This window comes from Natrix helvetica (assembly GCF_964273705.1).
Source record: "Natrix helvetica genome assembly, chromosome: 7".
NCBI lineage: Eukaryota > Metazoa > Chordata > Lepidosauria > Squamata > Natricidae > Natrix > Natrix helvetica.
Genome location: NC_138558.1, coordinates 27308419 through 27331707, shown reverse-complemented (window position 1 = coordinate 27331707; position 23289 = coordinate 27308419). Strand labels below are relative to the sequence as shown.

The 23289-nt window shown below is 41.6% G+C and overlaps 1 protein-coding gene across 2 annotated transcripts in view; it reads left to right on the top strand.

Annotated features, from left to right (window-relative positions):
- The first annotated feature begins 2993 nt into the window (after positions 1-2993).
- FHDC1 (FH2 domain containing 1) overlaps positions 2994-23289 on the top strand; it is a 51962-nt gene continuing 31666 nt past the window's right edge. The window contains exons 1-2 of one of the 2 annotated variants that reach the window (XM_081959603.1): positions 2994-3149; positions 15938-16553. In XM_081959603.1, the coding sequence (XP_081815729.1) occupies positions 16086-16553 (468 nt within the window). In that variant the 5' untranslated portion in view covers positions 2994-3149; positions 15938-16085. Of the gene's footprint in view, positions 3150-4339; positions 4872-15937; positions 16554-23289 lie in introns of those variants that run through there. The other variant, XM_081959604.1, reaches the window with a different exon arrangement.

The window sequence follows — 23289 nt, the reverse complement described above, 5'->3', positions numbered from 1 at the left end:
AATGTTCCTCCAGGCCTTCCTGTCCTCTACCATCCTCGGGAGTCCATTCAAGCTCACGCCTATTGCTTCGGTGACTCTATCCAGTAACTTCATTCTCTGTTGTCCCCTTCTTCTTTTGCCCTCAATCTTTCCCAGCATTAGGCTCTTCTCCAGTGAGTCCTTCCTTCTCATTAGGTGGCAAAAGTATTTGAGTTTCATCTTCAGGATCTGGCCTTCTAAAGAGCAGTCAGGGTTGATCTCCTCTAGGACTGACCGGTTTGATCACCTTGCAGTCCAAGGGACTCACAGGAGTCTTCTTCAGCATCATAATTCAAAGGCCTCAATTCTTTGGCACTCAGCCTTTCTTATGGTCCAACTTTCACAGCCATACATTGCAACTGGGAAAACCATAGCCTTGACTATACACACTTTTGTTGGCATTCTGACCTTACAAATATGTAAAGAGGATAGGGAATTTATTTTAATCACACCCAAATTGAGTCCAACTGGGTGCAAAACAGTTTATTATATCTGATTCTGTGCCCTCAACATCATAAACTTTAATCCAGTATTACCAGGTAAGCTTTACTGCCCCTTGTGAATATAGTCCCTGTTTGCTTTGGTTATGGTGGGTAACCATAACCAATGTGACATGTTAATCATGGTTGGTCGTTTTAGCATTATGGATACAACCACAGAATATTAGACTAGATGAGATAGAATATTTCTTAGATCGAGCGTTAATTCAGTTCAAATGCAAAGTTTCACGTGGAAGTAGAGTTTGAGCTGTTCTTTTACAGTAGGTTCCTATGTTGCATTATATTGCATTATTAAGCCATAATGTAATACATTTTGATTTGACTTAGTGTAATACGTTTTTACTTTTTTGATTAGCCCTTGGGCCCATATCAAAGTGTAATATGCGATTCTATGTATTATGAATTGTTGAACAAGCCATTATTTTTATTGACCAGCAACTGGCTTTACATATTACAGGGGTGTCCAAACTTGGGAACTTTAAGACTTGTGGACTTCAACTCCCAGAATTCCCCAGCCAGCCATGCTGGCTGGGGAATTCTGGGAGTTGAAGTCCACAAGTCTTAAAGTTCCCAAGTTTGGACACCCCTGTATTACATTGAAGCAGTATTTTCACAAAATGTTAACCCTTAATACCTGTTATTTGCGAAATTAAACTGGTTCTGCAGGTAATTGAATCACACCATTTAGGCTTAATATTAGGCTAAAGCCTGTGGCAAAAGCAAGCTTCATTATACCTTGGCATAACATGAGAATCCTGTCTATTGTGTTAGTTGCATTAAACAGTGTCCCACTAACCAGGCAGCTGTGTTTCAATTGAGCATGTTGTGCAAATTGAGAATCTTTTAATATTAACTAAAGGGGGTCACAGAAGACTTGTTTTCCCACAGAGACTTGATCTTTGTATACCGATTTTTTTTCGTATCCCCACCCCCGCCTCTTAGGGGAGGTTAAGATGAATGTCCAGAAGAGGGATTTGAGAAGATCCAGACTGTCTTCCCATCTTTGAGGATCCAAGCCTGCTCTTTGTCCCTGGTCCTTTTAAAGATTTAATGATAAATTGTTCCTTAGTCTCACTTTATCCAACAGCGCTTGCATATTATTCTCCCTTGATTTTTGTTTGTTTGTTTCTAGAAGTCAGTGATCCAGGAGCCCAGAGACTGTGGGAAGGGGGGAGGGGAATATAAGATACTTAAGAAATTCCTAGGGACTTAGTCCTACTGCCTTGAATAAAAAAGTTTGATTCATCAGTTCTCTTAAAATATCAAAAAAACTGGTTAAGATGGGGATTCCTCCTCCCGGTATCTGCCAGGATCCACTTTGCGCTTTCTCTCTTTTTGTTTGCATGTCACAGGTCCAACAAAGGCAGGGTGTGCACAACGTGAAGAAATAAACCTTCCTTACTTGGCTCTGGCACTATGTCAGTGGTAGGTTGCAGGAGGTACGCCCCAGTATGGGTGTACCGGAGCCTGCCTGGAGCACCAGATACCGTTCCGGCACGGTGCTCCGGAGCGCCCACCCACCCGCCCAAGCTCCTTACCGGTCTTTTAAGTCTTCGGCGCTTCTGCACACATACATGGCACGTGCGCGATGCTCCGCTGAGCAAATGAGCGTTGCGGAGGCTCTCAGAAGCGCTGAGACGCATGAGCGCGCTGCGTGCATCCATGTGGACGACACCGGGCCCGTTCCAACTGTACCAGATGGAACGGGATCCAGAACCCACCACTGCACTGTGTATAGGTAGTCCTCAACTTACGACCCCAAAATTTATGTTGCTAAGACGTTGGTTGAGTTTTGCCTTGTTTTATGACTTTTCTCACACTTAAGTGATTCCTTGCAGTTCTTAAATTAGTAACACGGTTGTTAAGTGAATCTGGTTTCCGCCAGAAGGTCGCAAAAGCGGATCACATGACTGGGGGACACGCAAAGGGGGTCACATGACTGGGGACACCGCAACCATCATAAATGTGAGTCAGTTGCCAAGCATCCAAATGTAAATCACGAGACCACGGGGATGCTGCCGCCGCCGCCATTAGTGTGGGACCTGGTCATAAGTCACTTTTCCCAGTGCCGCCGTCACTTTGGAGGGTGCCGTTGTAACTCCGAACGGTCACTAAATCAGCTGCTGTAAGTTGAGGACTACCTGCGCTACCGTTTCCCAAGAGAGCGTGGGCGGGAGGGCAGGTGCAGCAGTACAATTCTCGGCACGTCCACTCGACAGGAAGCTCTTTGGGGTTTAATGGGATTACTCTCTCGGAGCGTCCGTTGCTGCGGCTGCTGGGGAAAGGCGCTGCCAGGGCCGATTCTGTACCTCCGAGCTTCGCGATTCGTGGCCACAAGAGCGGGGACGAAGTCAGAGGCCGGGAGGGCCCTCTAAAAACACCCCCAAAGCGCGAGCGAAGGCGACGAGCCTCTCCGCCTTAATTGCTACTTGGCGAGCAGGCTGGTGCTGCTACCTGAAACAGCCCCGCCTAAAGCTGCGCTTGCGCAGCGTCTCCGCCTCGTCCGGCTTAATCCTGGGCAGCGAAAGAGGCGGCGGCGACGGCAGCGGTGGCGTCCGGAGGCTTGAGGAGTCCGCCCGCTCGGCGTCCGGACGCTGCGGGTTCGCTGGCGGAGCCCCGGGTTGCAGGCAGGTAGGTCGATCCAAGTTCGCTCCTGTTTTTTCCGGACTCGGATTTTAGCGTTCCTCGGCTCGGTGTCTCTTGGAAGCGCAACTCCTCGATGTCTCTATCTGGACTACAGTTCCCACCAGGCGCAGCTGGAGCGGCTGCTGGCAGGGGGGGGGGGTCGCCGTCCTCCCAACAGATCGGAGGTCTAGGTCACACGGGCCGATGTGTGGAGGTCAGCGAAGACTTCAGGCGTCCCTTTCCTTCCTGAGTGTCCCCTTGCGTTTGCTTCGAAGGGAATCCCCGCACCCCAAGCCGGCTTTCCCGGCATCCAATTTCCCTCTTTCTCTCCTCGCTTTGCCTGACGCCCCTTCTAGTCATAGAAACATCGACCCCCCCCCCCGCACCAAGGTCGGTGCTCCTATCTAGGCGTTGGACTACAGTTCCCATCATCCGAGCCAGCAGGTGTACTAATTGGGCACTTGAAAGGATGCCCCATGGTGTTGGGAGACTCCTGTCTCGGGGAAAGCCAAACCATTGGGAGGCGGGGGGGGGGGGATTTCGGGACGAAGAAGGCGGTTGTGTATTCGTTTCGAATGAAAAGGGATGGAGGGTCATTGGCTTCGCTTAGATTTCTCTCCCCCCTCCCCTAATGAAATTAAGACACATTCCCGCCGTTCCGGCATCTTTTCGCATCTTTGCCTTGGTAATTATATTGAATTATATTGAACCGGGAGTTACTGTCTTAAAGTCGCCTTTTCCTCCACCTCTCCTTCAAATCTCTCTCTCTCTCTCTCTCTCACACACACACACACAAACACACACACACAAACAAACACACACTGGAGGAAAAGGCGACTTTAAGACAATAACTCCCGGTTCAATATAATATGTGTAATGTGTGTGTGTGTGTGTGAGAGAGAGAGAGAGAGAGACAGAGAGAGAGAGAGACGGTGCCGCGGCGCAAATCCCCTTCTCTCTGTTCGTTTTCTTCTCCGGTGTGGTGGCTTCAGAAAGACTTGAATTCCCACAGAAGTTGTAGACCTGGAGCTTTGCCGAAGCGGCACATTCTGTGACTTGAACTGACTGGGCTCCCTCAGCGTGAGGGAAGGGGCTGTGTCGAGCAAGGCTATGGCTTCTTCTCCCCCCCCCCCCCCGCTTCCCCGGGAGTAAGTAGAGAAGGGCCAAAATGAGGGGAGGGAGGCAGAAACGCCCTTCAGCCTCTCCTTCTTCAGATATTCTAGGAGAAACGGGAGAGAAACGCGGAGCTCCGGATCGCTCGGCTGAAGCCGAAAGGCAGCCGTAGCTCCTCTCCTGCTCCTGGGAACTAAAAGCTGGGGGAGCGGGGGGGGGAGGGGGGCTGAGTGCGAAAACGCTTGAGGTGGGAGTCGCTGGGTATCCCCGGATGGCGGCCTCCCCGGTCAGCGTTTCCCTTGGACTGCGGGTGGGAACGGGGGACACCGCCTCCGATTACAAAGACCGGAGTAGAAGGAGCGATAACCTTCCCGCCGTCACAGCGACCCCCCTCCCGGGCGGCGTCGCAAGATGCCCGCGGGAGCCCGGAGCACTTTCGGCGGAGACGGAGAGAGGGAGGCCGGGTCTCTTGGGGCAACAGCAGCAGCCAGGAGCAAGCGAGGCGCAGCCATGGAAACAATGGGCTTTCTTGGTACAGAAGCTGCTCTGAGGGGGCCCGGCCCGTGAGCGGGGAAGCGATGCCTCGTGCCCCGCGGGAAGAAGCAAGTCGGGCAGGTGGGAGACAGGAAAGCGGGTGGGTGAGAGGTGGGCTCCGTTTGCTTGGAACAGGAATGGTTAGGAAATGTCTCTTGGGGGGGGAGACCCCTTATCGCCACATCCACCATCTCTGCTGCTGTTTCTGCCACTGCAATCGACAGGCAGGTGGCTTTGGCGTCAGCATCTCTCTCTCTCTCTCTCTCTCTCTCTCTCTCTCTCTGTCTCTCTGTCTCTGTCTCTGTCTCTCTCTCTCTCTCTCTCTCTCTCTCTCTTTTCTTTTTTTTTGGGGGGGGGGACGATCTTCGCTGCAGCCCACAACGCCTCGCCCTTACGGTATCAAGAGGGACGGCTGCCTCCTCTGATTTCACCTCGACTCTGGCTGTTAGTGAGCTTGTTATTTTTAATTGGCCTCCTCCTCCTCCCCACGTTTTTTTTTTAGGATTTGTCCAGAAACAAAGCAAGCAGGTTAATAGCGTAACAATAATAATACAGTAATAGCATCAGCTAGCTAGCGCCTAAGAGAGTAATAGAGGCAGAGCATTTCACATTGTCACCATTGATCTGAGATGTATACAACATACAGGGAATTTGTTCCTGCAGGTTTTTTTTTTGGGGGGGGGGTTAATCAAACAGACCTTTAATATAAGGTACCCGCTATCTTAAGTTTCTAATGTCAGATATACGTTAATCAAATGAGAACCTGAACAAACTTAGATTAACTTCTTTTTTAAATGATCGTCTTGCTGTAGCATAGGGGACAGCCCCCACTTGGGTGGTCTCCTAAGCAGAAGGCAGTTTTATTATTCCAAATTCACATGTGCCTACTCCCACACTTTTAAAAAACTTAAGACAGCAAACCTTTTAAGCTTGGAAAATGAGGACTAGGGGGAAATGATTGTTTTTTCTAATCTATAAAGAGTTTGAGGCTTTAAGCATACCTTAAAATTGCATTTTGGCTGTTAGTAGGGCATTAAGTTTAATTATCAAGATGTGTTGTGCGTGCTTGGTTTGATTTATAAAAAATGCTCAGTAACAACTTTTTCATGTTCTCATGAAATGTATCAAACTTGTTTGAGATACTAAAATTTCTGCTGCCTGAATGGCTTAACGCTGCTGTCCCCTGTCAAGCATTAATGGTACATAATTTAAATTCAGTCATAAAGGAAGAGAAATGGTTTGGCTTCTATCCAGTATTGACCATTCACTAGTTGGGACATAAGAGAGAGTGAGCTCAAAGTTTTCATTTGTAAGATATGTGTCATTATGGCTATCAAGTTGTAACGGGAAAAAACAGTGTGTTTTTTGATCTAAGGAATTGTAAGTCTAAGCAATGGATTGGATGCCAGGGATGAATATTGTGATTACAAAGGAGAAGCAGTAAACTGCCACATTGCATGTTCTTCATTAAAGGGGAAGCTAATTCTTAGAAATAATTTAGGTTTCCTAAAAATATAAAAGAACTGTGTTTTTGTGTTCCAAATAACAATAGACACCCATGTTTGATTTTTAAGGAAAACAAAACGAAACAGCCTTTCAAATGCCTTCTACACTCCAAAATTTACTGCTGTAGTATTTGTGGTTAGTTGCTCAATCTCCCCTTTTTGTAGGGCAATTACTGTGTAGATATTAAAACATTATCAGACATGTTGACATCTGAGCATTGTGCTGAAAGCTTGTAGCAGGTGAAAACTGGCAGCATCACTATTCTGATATAGAAATTTGTCTTAGAATATGAATTCCAGTCAATAATATTTTTTTATCCATTGTGATGATGTCTGTTATTTTATTATCATGGATGTGAGTGTGGATTTCTTAGAAACGTACTGTTTTTAGATATGACTGGATTTTTATATTGTTAATTGTGAATTGAATTTCTGAAAATTTCAAATAGTTAAACCACAGCAGCTACTGTATCATTTATATTTAAAAACATCTCTGTTTGCCTGGTGGGCTTATTGTTGGAGACCCGATGTGAATTTACACATCAGCAACTATTCTTGTGATGGTATTTCCGATATTGTTTCTTCACCTTTCCGTTGGATTCACATTTTCACATTCTCGAAAAAAACGTCAGGATGTGGGAAGGGCTGACTCTGTTTGTACTTCTAGTACACACACAAAAATATCTGTACCTCTCAATTCCTCTCTAGGACTTTATACTGACACATCTACTTTTCTGTGTAAAGTAATTCTCAGTGTTAGTTTGTGCAAAATACAGGTGCATGGCTTATTTATACAATGGGGCTGTGAGAGTATGCCTTAGGCGTACACATTTATTCTTTCACACCCTTTCTTGTGAATCAGGGTCTATTGGCAGCTCAGTACCACACCCCATCCATACCCTGTGTAACTTGAACACCAGGATTGTGTGGGAACCTAAGACCTCTTCAGATTAAAACTCCAGTTTCCTTCAGACTAGTTGTTCAGGATGTAATCCCACATCCAGCAAAATGTGTGGTAATAGCCTCCAGTTTTATTCTTGCACTAGGTTATAAACTGGAGACATCTGCTGAAGCAAATTGAGCAATAACTTTTCAGACACTCGTGTGATATGACTTGTTTTAATAAGTAGGGACTGTGTGTGGACATGCCTTAAAGTGAGCTCTTGGTCAGAAGTCAGCATCCAAAAAAGCCCATTTAATTTCTTCCCCAATTGTTGGTTTCCATCCATTGCCAAGGTGAAGTGTACACCCTCGCTTGAAGCAGAGGCAATAAGAAGGGAGTAGATAGCTGAGGGGGAAGCTACAACGAACAACAAAGTTTCTTTCCCAAAGAAACCTGTCCAACATAAAATTTACCTGAATTGAACTATAGTCCAAATAAAATTTGGAATACTACTGATCTGATGCAGTGGTAGGTTCCGGCAGAGACTACTGCTGGTTTGCTCAAGGGCATGCCACGCACATGTGCGCAGTACAAAAATTGCTCTGTGCATGCACAGAAGCAAAAAACAAAATGGCGTTGCCTACGGCAGCACCAGGAAAACTGGTTCGGGGGTGTGGCAGGCCTGGTTTGCTGACGGTTCCAGGCTGCCAAGCTACTACTGGTCCGAACCGGTTGGAACCCACCACTGATCTGATGGCATTAAAACTATTCAATTCTTCCTTTTCCTATAAATGGGTATCTTATTCTTTAAAATGGGTAACTAAACCTCCACATTTTAGGTGAGAGGCAACGATACTCATCCCCCATTTTTTATTGAGATTTTAATCTAGAGATCTAGATTAACAAAATATAGAATTTTGCTTAAAATTGCTTAAAAAATGAAGCCAGTGTGATTTAGGGATCTAAAACTGGAAACATTAAACAAAGTTTAGTAATATTGACATTTAATCCCAGTGTTTGGATATTACATTATCATTGCTTAGAATTCTGACTAATTGTCAGTAGTAATCTATATAGTCCATGTAAGATTAAGTTATATATTCTAATGTACACCTCTTTTGATGGCCATGCGTCATCATCAGCCATTGAGTCATGTCCGACCCTTAGCCACTCTATGGATCTGCACTCTCCATGCTTTTCTGTCTCACACCGCCTCCTTCAGATTCGCCTCCTGGTGTCATCCTTCATAGTGTCCAGCCAGAGGGTACTAGGGCAGCCCCTTCTCCTTTTTTTCACGGATCACTCCCAGCATGACAGACTTTTCGAGTGAGACAGTTCTCATGACATGACCAAAGTGTGACAGTCTCTGTTTGGCAATCTTGGCTTTAAGTAATACTTTTGGTGAGGTTTGGTTTAGGACTTCTTTGTAATTTTTGCAGTCCATGGGATGTGTAATAGCACCACAGTTCAAAGGTTTCTGGAAAAAAGAGGACAAAACATTTCCGGAAAATCATCATTTGTTTGAGCAGGTGTCTGGTTAACCATTCTCTGAAGGAGGATGCTGGCTTAAATGGTTTATGCACCCTGATTCTTACTCAGTATAAATGGTGATGTGGCACCCTGCTGAATCTCTGTAAGCCCCTGTCAATTGGAACAAGTTTCTTGGTGCAAAGCTAGATATGTTCACCTACACCTGAGACCTTCTGAAATGTTTTAAGTCCGCAGTTAAATATACAAAGAAAAAAGGTAATGGTGACAAGGCATTTTCTCTGTCAGTTTGTGCTTATGTCCAATAACATAAGATAAGATCCCTTGGTGTGGTTTTCCTCTTTGCACATATCTTTTCTTACCTCCTAGATGGGGAAGTGTATTAGGTGATAACTTTGGTTCTATCTGTTTTTTTCTTATTGTGTGCTTAATTTTTCCTAAGTTCTCTAATTTCTCTACACAGCTTTCCCAAACTCGGGACTTTGCACTTGATTGGTCTTTGGCTCCTATCCCTTCAAACAACATGGCTGTTTCTGATTCAGTTATTATAAGAACAGAGACACCTGTCCATCCTGAGAGCATCAACCTGATATAAGGTTGCTGTAGGCACAAAGTGATACTGACTTCATCAGAATCTATTCACGGTTGTATTAATTGCTTCTCACTTCACTTAAATCAGGACAACTTGCATGTATAAAATGAAGTTAGTAATGTTCACTTATCTTGCTTCACCCTTTCTTGAAGCGATTCTGCTAAAACAATTTTTTCCATATCTCTTGTTTTCCTTATACGTCTACTCACTGCCCCAAAAGGGTAATACAAGAATGTATTAATCACTTCCTTTTGGGCCACTCATTAGCTGCTTTCTTAACTGATGGCTAGAAGAGAGACCAGTTTGTAGCATTCATGTTTACCTTGGATGTAAGTGGCAATTTGGGATTACTGAGCTTTTATGAATGTTATGCATGTACATGGTGCATTTAGAATTGTCACTTCCTAAGAAACATTTTCAGTGTTTCAAAACTGGTTGGTCCAGTATACAATAACTTCACATATACAGTTTTTCCTTCAGTAAGAAAATATATTTCAAATTAGATGTATTATTCTGAACACAGGTTTATCATTTCCTGAATAAGCTGTCAAACATACTTGTTTTTTAAAAAGGTTTGGGATTTAATTCAGTAGCTAGCTGGATCATAAACACCCAGATTAATTATGTAAATATTGCATTGTAAATGATATTCTGGAATGGGCATTTCTCTTGCTGTTAATTGCCAAGTTATTTGATTGATTGTTTGATGCAGATCTGGAAGTTCACCTATATATTGCTTTGCAAAATAAAGTAGTTATTAATTTTCCTCAGCAACTAAAGTTCTTTAATTTTTTTTATAATGCTGAAAACCAATTTGTTTATAATAAGAAAAAAATGCTGTTTTTTGAATTGCTTAATCCCTAATAAATGTCAATCTGCCACACTTTGGATAGTACTGTTCCTTCTCATGAAGATATTTAAACCTTTCCATTTTTAAGAACCGTATTTGAAAGCTTACTAGTCTTTGTATTTCTTTAACAAAGGCCTATATTGTTCTGACAATACAATTTAGTTGTATAATTTCTGTCAGATTCTGTCACTGACTTTATCTCCCTTTCTATGTTGCAGTAGCTGCAGTTTTTTTTTGTTCAGCAGAATATAAATTTAATTGTAAGCTTTACACCTTTTCCTTAGGCATTTACATATATATATGTATTTGTGTTACAACCCCTGGTATATATATATATATATAAAATATTCTATATTTCATTGTATCTTGGACTTGAATATTGGCTTTAATACCATAGATAAGGACTCTAGCTATATTTTATTCCTTCCATATCATATTCCACTAAACTTCAAACAAGTTTCTTTTTTAAAAAAATGTTTTGTTCACCCTATATTGCAGTGATGGCTAACCTTTTTGTTGTTGGGTGCCAAAAATGTGAGTGTGTGATAGTGCGCATGAGTGCAAGCACCCATAAAGGAAAGCACAGTCCCACATGCACATATGTGCACACACACTCCCACCCATACACACCGCACTGCTCGCCTCCAAGCTGAGCTTGGTATTTCCTCAGGGGCCCGGGAGGCGGTTTTCGCCCTCCCTAGGCTCCAGGAAAACCTCCGGAGCCTGGAGAGGGTAAGAAACAGGCCAAACAGGCCTACCCTCTGGAGGTTTTCCTGGAGCCAGCGGAGGGCGGAAAACTGCCTCCCCCTCCCCTCCAGAAGGCTGAAAATCAGCTGACCAACGTGTGCATGTGCACTGGAGCTGATGGTTCGCGTGCCATACGTTCACCACCATGGCTATATTGTGAACCACTCCGAGTTTTAAGATAAGTTGCCATACAAATCTTTTAAATGAATGAATGAACCAGTGGTGGGTTGTGGATCCCGTTCCGTTACGGTTGGAACGGGCCCGGCATCGCCCACATGGACGTGCACCACACGAGCGCACACACGTGAGCGCGTGCATGCATCGTACCTGCCTGCGACTCCTCCGCAAGCCTCCGCAACGTTCCAGCTGCTCAGTGGAGCGTCGCACAGGTGCTGTATGCACCATGCGCATGCGCAGAAATGCAGAAGGTTTAAAGGACAGGTAAGGAGCTCGGGCGGGTGGGCGGGCCCAATGGAGCACCGTGCCGGAAAGGTACCAGGTGCTCCAGGCAGGTTCCGGTACATCCGTACCGGGGCATACCGCCTGCAACCCACCACTGAAATGAACAAATGAATGAATGAATGTTGATTTCAAGCCCCATAATCCTTTAGGCAATATCAATATGGAGAAGGCTCCTATATCATGTCTACTTTTACATGAAGTTTTCATTCAGAAAAACAAAACAAATAGTGAAACTTGGGAAAAGAAAGAAATTGCTGTGATAATTTTTGATATTGATAGAAAAGTAAAAATGTATTAAAGGTCTATAAAGCAGCGTTATAGGATCATGTAATAAAATTATTCTTTTGTGGTAGAAGTAGTTTGAATGAGTAATTTGATTTGTTATTGTCCTTAGCATCTACCAATAATAAACCCAAAGGCCAATAAAGAACAAGTGAGTAAATTGAGAGTCAGCAAGAGGGAGCAATATGGCTTTCTTTCAATTAAATCAAAATATGTGTCTTTTAGCTGGGATTAATGGTTTTTACATGTTTCTCTTAATCTTTAATAGAAGTGTATCTTGAAACCTTGATGGTGTGTATATAAATTATGTAGTATCCATAATTCTGTAAGTATCACATTATAGCAAGAAAAAGCTCAGCTGTATCCAATATGTATAAATCTTTACCTTGCTAAAATCTCAGAGCACTTATAAAATGTATTAGACTTTATGGAGTATTGAAACTGATTGAAGTTCCTACATGCCTCATTCCTAAATTGGCTATATAATTTGATATTGCGCCATTAGGCTTCAATCCTAAACTCACTTTCTTTATCTTTTTTTTTTTTTACCATATACCGAGAGCAGAAATGGTATCTTGTCTTTTAAAATATGACTGGTCAATATATTCCACACATATACTGACATATATTTTTTCTAAATAATTTTCTGCGTACTATTTTCAAATTTTGTGATTTTTTAATGCTTTGGTGCTTGGTGTGTCTTATACTTCGGTGCATCACATACTCCGAAAAATATGGTACCTATCATCCCAGTATGAGATAATCTGGACATATTCATTTGCCTATATAAATATTTAGTTTTGCACATTTGCATAGTTATGCATCTTCTCCTTTCCTTTTAATTGTTTATGCTTGTTACAATACTAACCCAGGGAGTCCAACTTAAAGTATCCATCTATATTGCAACAACAAAAAAAAGATGTTCTGACTTATTTGGTAAACAAATTTAGTTTACATTTTCAAATTCTATGATATAGATGAGATTGATCAAATGTTCTGAGACTTTTGATGTAAAACTAAACTGAATTTGAATATCAGTAATTTAAAAGTTGCTTCAACTATGATATTTAATGTTCACATTCTACAAAAGATGATAATTCAGGAAAAGTTTATATTAATTTTAGTGATTACAATTTGTGGGTCTGCACATATGCAGAGAAGAAATGCTTAAAAGATATTTTTTGTATTCCACACAACTATCAGTCTGAAAAAATATATGACTGAATGTACACATCGCAATAAACCATGATGTGGTTCATTTGGTTTGATTTAATGTGATATATGAAACAAAATGGTTGTGGTTTATTAATTTATTAATTAATCATGGTTGGTTAATTAAGCCATCCAGAGTCACCTTATGGGGGAAATGGTCAGCATAAGAAAAATTAAGAAATAAATAAAATAATGTAATGGTTGTGATTAAAATCAATACATTGGGTTTACATAGCATGCTTATTAATAATAAACATACTGTGTTATCACAATATAGTAAACTGATTTTAATCTAGATTGCTCACATTTAATTTTTCTGTTCTGATATAAGATATAAAATATTCATATCAAAGTGCAGGTAATGAATTAATTTATCAAATGTAGAGAATGTATTGGTGGTGTACATGCATAATTGTCCCCCAATAAACACAGTTCAAAAAAGCTTGGCAGTCAAAGTAAGCCAAAATAATAAAAAAATATGGTATGATTGAATGAGTTGTTTGGTACCATGCAAGTAGAGATAAAATTATGTGCTGTATCACTGAAAGATTGCTTAGCCATGAAAGTGAAAGAATGTATGTCCACAATAAGTCAAAATTATGTATAATATAGTTTACAAGCTATACCAAGGTAGCTATTTTTTTCTTTTGTCACTAAGCTCCTATAGCAAACTTTTGAGAAGCATTTGAGTGAATTTTAATTGTGTATGCTACTCAGAACTATATGCAAGTCAGATGGGGAGGGGGGAACTATATAAATTCAATAAATTGAATGTGTCTTTTTGAGTCCTAGTGCACATAATGCGTAAAATTGAATTGAATTGAAGGATAGAAATTAAAAATAGCACAATATAATAAATAAAGCACGTGTTGCTATGTAGTCTGATGCTTACTGAGTTAATGTTAATAGGTTTAATCTAAAGTAGTCATATCATAACAAACCTTGTGATGCAGCCCAAATACGATTTTAAATATTGGTGTGATTGATTTGGCCAGAAGCGTAAATCAAATGTTTTACATTAGCTCAATTTAAATCCTTTCTAGCCTTCACTTGCGTCCCATACATAAACGAAGCTGATTTAAGAAATCCTTTTCTTGATTTTAACTCGCTTCCTCAACTTTGCTCACAGCGATGACCTGATGTTCTGTCTGGACCATAGTTAATCCTGCATCTTTTTTTCCTTCCCATACTAGCAAAATATGTGCCAATTGCTCTCCCTTCTGCAGGCACAGAAGATCTGGTTTGTGGCGGGGGGGGGGGGGATTAACAGTTTTGCTCTTCTCTCTGTCCCTTTAGTCTTCAAGGGGAAAGAACAAAATTCTTGCTGATTTCAATTTTTATAATCCTTCTGCTGAAACTGTTAAAAACAACCCAAAATAGCCAACATTTCATTGTTCCACTATTAAATCTGGAACAAAATATAAAAACAAAATAAAAACCCATTCTTTCATGGCAGGCAGCCAAGCAGCCCAAGACAAAAGGTCATTAAAGTCACAGAGTGAGGACTATTGGGATTGCCCGCCAGAACACACACCAGCCACCTGGACTGGAGTTGTGTAAGATGAAATGAGGTGCAGCAAGAGATTGTCTTGTTTGATTGGGGGAGGAAAAGAAACCACTAGTTTTGATGCAGAGTAAGTATCATCAGTTGGGGAACAATTTTTGAGATTAATTGCTATGGGCTAAGGATGACATCATCCATTACTGCCTTAGCAAAATGGCAAGTATCCTATCTTCCAGTGATGTGCGGTGAGGTTTATGGCTGGTGAGGCTGGTGACGTCATCAAATTATCATCATGAAGGGAGGACTGTGACAACTTTGATCTTTGCAAGCGTGCAAGCAAAATACCCGAGGATCACGGTGGCGGGGACAGCAAGTCCTTCCGCTGCGCTGCGGAGAAGAGTCACAGGAAGGAAGGGAATGGGACCACGTGTGCAGGAGGCAGCCCTCAGATCAGCGCGAGCTGTGGTCCCCTTCCCCTGCACACGTGGTCCCCTTCCCCTCCTTCCTGAGCCAACATGAAGGGCTGCCTCCTGCACACGTGGTCCCATTCCCCTCCTTCCTGTGGCTCTTCTCCGCAGCGCAGCAAAAGGAGTTGCTGTCCCCGCCACTGTGATCTTGGGGTATTTTGCTTGCACGTGCAAGAAAGAGATGAAAGAGAAAAAGGGAGAATTTTTTTTTCTTTTCATGATGAGAGCGGTGAGGCTGTGCCTCCCCTGCCTCCCCTGACTGCACGTCACTGCTATCTTCATACTGGAGATGTGGATCAGCCCTGGAAGTTATTCTTAGGTTGACCTTAAATTAGGTCTGCAGGCAGGTAGTCCAGTTTTAAATACTTTGGGCATGATTATAAACAATGGCTTCTGACTGTGTTGTTTACAAAGCTTACTCAGGTTGTATGATACATTACAAGAGATATAAAATGGAGTTACTAATTGGTATGTCTGGATTGGTGGAATCATTTGAATATAGCAGTGATGGCTAATCTTTTTCCAAAGGTGTGCCAAAACTGTGTGTGTGTGCTATTGTGCGTGTGCGCATGCCCACCCACCTGCGCATGCGTGAGTGACCTCCCCATCTGCGCATGCACAAGCAACCCCCACCTGCGCATATGCAAGCAACCCCCCATCGTGCATGCACAAGCGACCCCCCTACCGTGCATGTGCAAGCAACCCCCACGCCCAAAGGCTTTCCTGAAGCCTGGGGAGGGTGAAAATGGCTTCGGTGAGGCCGGAGGGTTGGGGGATGCCATTTTCGCCATCCCCAGGCTTTAGGAAAGCCTCTGGAGTCTGGGAAGGGCGAAAAACAGTCCCAACGGGGCAACCGGAAGTTCATTCCCAAACTTCCGGTTGGGCTGTTGGGCCTGTTTTGTACCCTCTCTAGGCTCCGGGGGCTTTCCTAAAGCCCTGGGATAGTGAAAACAGCCTCTCCCGGTCCTGCAGAAGGCCAAAAATCAGCTGGCCAGCACGCACATGAGTGCCAGAGCTGAGGGCTGCCGAGGGTTGCCATGCCAGCAAATATAGGTTCACCATCACGGGAATATAGTCTACAAATTGGTGCTTTGGTCATACCCTTTCCCATATTTGCAAAAACATTGACCTAGCCTTCTTGTTTTTCTGTTACAGATTTCAGGGGCGAACACAGATCTCTTGAATTTCATTGACGGATGGTAAACCAAAATTTTGATGAGGAAGTCATACGTTGTTCAGCTGCTAAGCATTATATGCACCTCCACAGAACTAAGTCTGTCTCTCCAGAGAGAGAGACTATAAAATGCATGTTATGAATTGTGTCTCCTTGGTCAATGATAAAGAAAATGGAGCAATTTCAGCCGAAGCTGGATTCATGATTGCCGATACCAACGAACCAGAAGAGCGACCCCCTCCACCCCCACCTCTTCCTCCACCATGCTTTTCCGAGGAAGCTGGATTGCCTTTATCAGCAGAAGTGCCGCCGCCGCCACCCCCTCCTCCCCCCAATCTAAGCAGATCTTCGGTATCCCAGCTGTTGAATGGACACGGCCACCTGAGCAAGAAGAAGCGAATACGTAGTTTCTTTTGGAAAACGATCCCTGAAGAACAAGTCCGTGGTAAAAACAATATCTGGACTATTGGTGCTAAGCAGAGCTACCAAATCGACACAAAGACAATTGAGGAATTCTTTGGTCAGCAAGAAGAACCTGCTCCACTAGAAACTAGAAGCAGATCTTTAAGAAGGTCATTTAAAGATTCCAAACAAGAGGTAAGCATCAACATGGGAAGAAGCATTTTATTTTTTAATTTTTATTAAAGGCAGCCTATTTGCTAAGATATGAGTGTGCAATACTCATCTACCAAGCCTTCTAGAAGTGCTAGGTTGCCATTCTCATCATCCTTCAGCTAGCCATGATTCTTGCTCGGCAGCAGTGATTGGGGTTGTTGTACAACAGAGCTAGGGGGCACACATTTGGGCAAGCCTGGTTTAATTACTTGTGCATCTTACTTGTAATAGAATCTCTTTCTGATGGAGAACAAAATGGACTTCATTTAAATGTAAATGTACTGTATGTCAAATAACAGCAATAATCACACATCAAGTTTGTGGCAATGAAGTAAAAGTATGTGATTTGTACTGTAACTTTCTTCTGTGACCTCTTCAAACAGAGATAGAAGATTTTGTAGAGCGTATAGGTAGCCAAATTTTTCTTTAATGTTTTTAAACTAAAGTGACTTTTTCTATGTAAGAAAATGTTGCCTTTTTCAAGTTATCAGACGTTATTAATGTAAAACTAATGCAAAATGTATTGTCATCACAAATTTTAAAGTGGTAATCAGTTTGCACACCCATACTGTAATTGGGCATTTGGGGGGAAAACATGCCTTTCATGTATTAGAATTATACTCCCTATAATCTTTATAGGACTATATTTAAAGTTTTCTGCTGAACTAAGTATTTACAAACTTGAAGGTATCTTCCTGCTAAAAAGAGAAGTTTCTAGTCTTCATGAGTGCAGAGAGACTGCTTTATGGCTGCATATTGTAACTATTAGATCTTGCAAGGTAAAGAAAGAGTTTTGTCCTTGAACTGCCTGTTGCTACATCTCAGAAATACAGAGTGATGTTATCAATGTGAACTTTTCTGTCTAGGCTTGGACGAGATGCCATAAAACAAACTCTTCAACAATATTACCAAGTTAGGATGTGAGGGAAAAGGGGCTGAGCTGTTTCTGCATTGTTTCTGTTTTCTAGCTTCCTTTATTAGAAAGTTTGCAAAGCAAATGTTTCTGTAGCCTTGAATTCCAGCGTGGCCCAAATACAAACTAACAACACAATTCCATCTCTCCTTTTTAGCTCTGTCTTGGAAAGAGTAGATACTGTTTTGCTGTTGTTTTGTTCAGCAATCATAGAACCAAAATAAATCACAAACACGAGGATGTGCAAGTCAAATATAATTTTAAAATAAAAATACAGTGCAATACAGTCCTTATGCACTAAGTCAGTGATGGCTAATCTTTTCCAGACTGAGTGCACAAAGCATGATCGTGTGTGTGTCTGTGCGTGTACCCCCAAATGCAATGCAATGCACGCAGCCCCTGTGCATGCAACCCACCCCCTGAGCCTGTACATTCTCCCCCCGCATGTGCCCCTGCTTGCACATGCGCACAGCCCCCCGTGCATGCACGGCAGAGACCCAAAGACTAGCTGGCTGGTGGGAGGCGCATACGTGGCAGAGCTGAACTGGTGTGATGGCTCACATACCATCAGAGAGGATGCTGAGAGCCACCTCTGGCATGCATGCCGTAGGCCAAGGGTGTCCAAACTTGGGAACTTTAAGACTTGTGGACTTCAACTCCCAGAATTCCCCAGCCAGCCATGCTGGCTGGGGAATTCTGGGAGTTGAAGTCCACAAGTCTTAAAGTTCCCAAGTTTGGACACCCCTGCCGTAGGCACTAAGTGTTAGATCTGGCTTATCTTTTTGTAGAAATACTGTAGAAATACTGCTTTAATATGGATTTGAGTTTATTTTTATTTTTCCCTCCTCATAAACCAGACTGTGTTCTTGCTTTTTTAATATTAAAATGACAATCCTAACTGACTGAATCCCTTTGAGCTCAGTGAATTTGCTTTCCAACTAAACACAATGAGGTTCTAACAATATGGAGGAAAGTGGATATATCTAAAATATTAAAATCCATTTAATCACTTTCACCAAATAGATATAAAGCAACTTGAGATAAATGTGTACCTTTAAAAGACAAACACCAAAAAAGTCTATTTTGGAAAGAGGGGGGAAGGGAATCCCAATGTATTATACTTATAAAATGTGTTATCATATTCATGGGAGCTATAAAATATTTTTAAAAGCTAATATGTTTACACTGTACTTTTTAAAGCTTTCACTTCTTTCTATTTCAACACGATAATAATGCTTACATTTACCCTCAGCTAATGTTTTCTCAGGATTTGCATCTTCAGGAAACTGTTATCCTGTGGTTTGGGAAAAGCATCCAAGATTGTGTGCAAGCATAATTTTAAAAAAATTACGTGGGTTCTTTAAAAAGGCATGTTTAAGCATATAAGAATAAAGGAGAAGATAGCTTCTAATCCTAGAAGTAAACTTTTTTTAAAAAAATTGGGAGGTAGTGATTGCTATTATATAGCAATTATTAAAATTACAAAGGAATCAATATGGTCTAAGCTTATACTTTGGTTAAGACTGAAAAAGACATCAAAAAAGTAATGTATACTTATACTGACATTGACAGTATACTTATTAAGAGATAGATATCTAAGAGTTTTTAATTGAGTTTAGCAAATACCATCAAAGTACTTTATTGTGGATTAGGTCTATAAATGTCACATAATATTATGTCAGTTGACTGTATTGTCTAGGGAATTATAGCTATTGACATTCAATGGCTCTGGAAAACATAATATAGGAAAGCTCTATTCATATTATGTGGACTGATTCATTGTATTGATATTTCAATTGTAATGTAAGAACTAAGCTACAAAAATTGCTACATAATTGGCTGACTTAGTACAGCACATTCAGAATGAATCCTGGCTCACAATAATTCTATCTAAAGAAATGTCTTAATAATAGTTTACTGACTTAGTATTTCTTTGGTTGGAAATTCTTGTGGTTTGTAAGCCATGCTTTATACTTAATGTATTGAAGTAACTCAGCTAGTAATGGTTTATTGAAAAACATGGCTCAACTATGGGTTACTATGACTTTAGCAATAACAATAGCACTTACACTTATATACCGCTTCACAGTGCTTTACAGCCCTCTCTAAGTGGTTTACCGAATCAGCATATTGCCCAACAATCTGGGTCTCATATTACCAACCTTGGAAGGATGGATCAAACTCATGGCAGTAAGCTGAATTAACCTGCAATACTGCACCACCATGCCTCCTATAATTAATATTTCAGCCTGTTTCTGAAATATTGAACCTCTGAAGCTATAATCAATAGGTCTTTCTAGACAGTATTTATGTCACCGTGAAAGACCGAAATTGGTGAATGTCGACATTCACCGGTGAATGTTGGTGAATGTCGACATTCACCGGTGAATGTCGACACATACCAATTTCGGTCTTTCACGGTGACATATATAACGAGTCAGCGTAACGCTTTACTTTTGCTTTTCAATTCGCGGTCCTGGAAACTACTCGTTCTAACCGCGCAGGATCGCAGGTTTAAAAAAAAAAAGTCCGCGAATAGAAGACGCTTAAAAGGAAGCGAGGAGCCGAGGTATTAGGGTAAGGGTATTAGGGTAAGGGTGTCGAGAGGATAAGGACATACACCAAGCGACTATGTGAATGTCATTCACCAGATTTCGGACTTTCACAGGAACATTTATATTGTATCTTAGCAATATGAGAAAAGTGGCTGCCACAGAATGCTGCTGGGTTTGGTCAGTCACAATCCTCCTTCGTTATTTATTCTATGTTTCTATAAGAAAATTAATTACAGGCTCTAGTGATACTTTGAATTCCAAGCTGAGAGTATTCTCATAAGAAAAGTAGGATGACCCAACCTTCCAAAAGGAAAAAATGAACAAAAAAATTATATGATGTATATAAGCTATTCTAAGAAGTAAAGTGTTTAAACTATTGCCCTTATCCATTGTTTATCCATTGAACTATGTTCAATGATAAATGAAGATATGGTCTAAATTAAGTCTCCAAGAGTTTAATAAATTGATTACAAGATAAGTTGTATTTGTGCAGAAGAAAAAAATGTGCCGTAGTGAAGGTGTAGTCAGTGTAACAATGAACTCTCACACTATTCTGTTAAAAGTGTGTACTGCAGATGAAGAAGACTGGTTGATAAATACCTTCTCTATGGAGGAAGGTTCTTCTTAGATTTTGCTACCTGAAGAAACACTTGTTTATATTCTGGAAGTAAAGATCTGTCTTACAATTTTATGAAACACAGTTCTAGGTGGCTCACGACAATGATAAAAAACAGAAACACTAAAATATGGTCTCTAATCCATCAAGCAATGCAATTCTCAGACTTCAGCTGCAGCCTACAGGTGAAATTCAAAAAATTAGAATATCGTGCAACTTTTGTACGATATTCTAATTTTTCGAGTTTCACCTGTATAACATGTGAGGTGAAAAAACAGCCCTTTATGGGTTTCAAAAAGGTTGAAAGGGTGGGGGCTTAACAGATTCCAGCGGGAAAAGTGTTGCACATGACCAGATATCCTACAGAAAGGTGTACTTCATAGGTCCCACTAGATAACAGTATTTAAGGGAAGGGATCCTACCTGACCTAGCCGGGAGTGGGGGAGACGGTCCTACAAGTAGAGTCTTGAAGATAATTAGCAGCTTAAAAAGGCCTTAAAGAAGACAATTAGCACCTTTAATTACCTGGTGAAAAACTGGAAAGCCAGTATAGTTTATGTAACAGTGGTGTGATACAGGCAAACTGAGAGGAGCTCAAAACACTGTACTCCACCACATTCTGGACCAGTTATAACTTCCAGATGGTTTTCGAGAGTAGCCCCATGAAGAGCACATTGCAGTCCAACAGGATGTCCATAAGATGTATCTGAACAATCCCTTTGCCATATGTATGTGTTTGTTTGTTTATTTATTTATCAACAAATATGAAAACACATGAAAAATGGCACAAATAAATGGATATAAACAAACAAAACATAGCCATAAACACACAAAAAGAGTACATATAAATGGGACAGTAGGACAAGGACAATAGGCACGCTGGTGGACTTATGCACGCCCCCTTAGGGACCTCTTAAGAAATGCATAAGGTCCATGGTAGATAGTTTAAGGTAAAAGGTATGGGGGTTAGAGGAACTAACAACAGGATCAGGTAGGGAGTTCCACACATTTACTACTCTATCTGCCACCTGATCCCCCAGGAGCCACAACTGTGGAAGGATCACCATATTGTGTAACTGCTGGGTCTGGATGGTGTTCTTCTATTGATACTCAAAGAAAACACATCACCATTCCCAAGAGAGCCAAAACCCAAAGCCACTCTGTCTTGCTTGGGTTGAGTTAGAGCTGGTTTTTCCACATCCAGACCTTCACAGCCTCCAGGCACTGGGTCAGTACTGAAATAGCATCACCTGCTCAGCCATGGGTGGAGTAACATAACTGGGTATCATCAGCATACGGATGATACTGCACTCCTTTCTGTTGAATGATCTCACTCAGTGGTTTCATGTACATGTACAGTGGTGAAAGACCTGAACCCCAAGGCACTCCACTTGGCAAGAGCCTAGGAGTAAATCTCTCTTCTACCCTTCCAACACCTGCAACCAGCTGCAGAGGAAAGAGGACAACCACTGCAAAACAGTGCCTCGCAGTCCCTGAAACTAGTCTAGGATGGCGCTATGGTCAATGGTATCAAAAGCTGCCAACGGACCCAGAAAGCCCAGACTGGTTGCACCACTTGAGCCCTCCAGAGTCATTCGCAGGTGTGACCAGTGCAGTCTCTATATTATAATGCTCTCTCCATATTTCAACCCAACCTGAGCCCAGCTGGAAACAAAATTAAAATAATACAGTTCATTCAAGACTCTCTGCAGAAGAGCCAATCTCCTCTCAACAACCTTTACTTGAGACTGGATGAGAGTAATGCAACACTGTTGTGTTCAAGGTTTCCCAAGAAGGGGACTTTACTGTCTTGTTCAAGGCAAGCATTACCTCATCTTCTTACAGAGAAGCATTAACTGTAACAACCACATAACAATTCCCATTAGGTTTCATGCAATTGGGGAGCAGAGGCGCAGAATGCAATGGCCATGCTCACAGTTAGAAGGACCCGGTCCATTTCCTTAAGACTAACTGGCTCAAATTCTTTCCAGATAACTTATGTCAGATGGTTATCAGAATGTAAGGTGATAGCAAGAAGCACATGAAATATGGCTCTTGGTAAATCAAAAAAGTTTGGTGATTCAAAAGAGAAGATGAGTCCAACTTTTTAAAAATGGAAGAAGTAAAATCGGGACAGGTAGATTCTGAGTTTGGCTTTAAAAATACACAAAAAGTGTAGTGGAAAACATAACTTGAGTTTTCAGACACAGCATTTTCTCTGCCAATTTAAAAAAAAACAGTTTGATGGATTTGTTTGCAGATTAAGTAAAATTAAATTTTTCTTCATATTTAATAGAAATGACTGAAATGAACCAATGTTATCTTGATTCGTTGTGTATGGTTTATTCAGAAGTTAAGAGGTGCTTTGAAAACTGTTTCTGGTCTTAAAATCATAGTTGTCAAAGATGCTAAACAGAATTTCAGACTGATAAATTCTGGCATCTGTCTAAAAGGACAGATTATAATTGCTGTATACTTTATAAGATAGCTTTACAGGTTTTTATGTATGTCTTTGCTTGTTTCATTCTTTTCTCTGCTCTTTAGGTTGGGTGTTTAGTGGTTCCCAACTTTTGCTATTTAATACTGGCATTATTGCAGACAGAATATTTGATGATAGACTTTTTGTGGATAAGC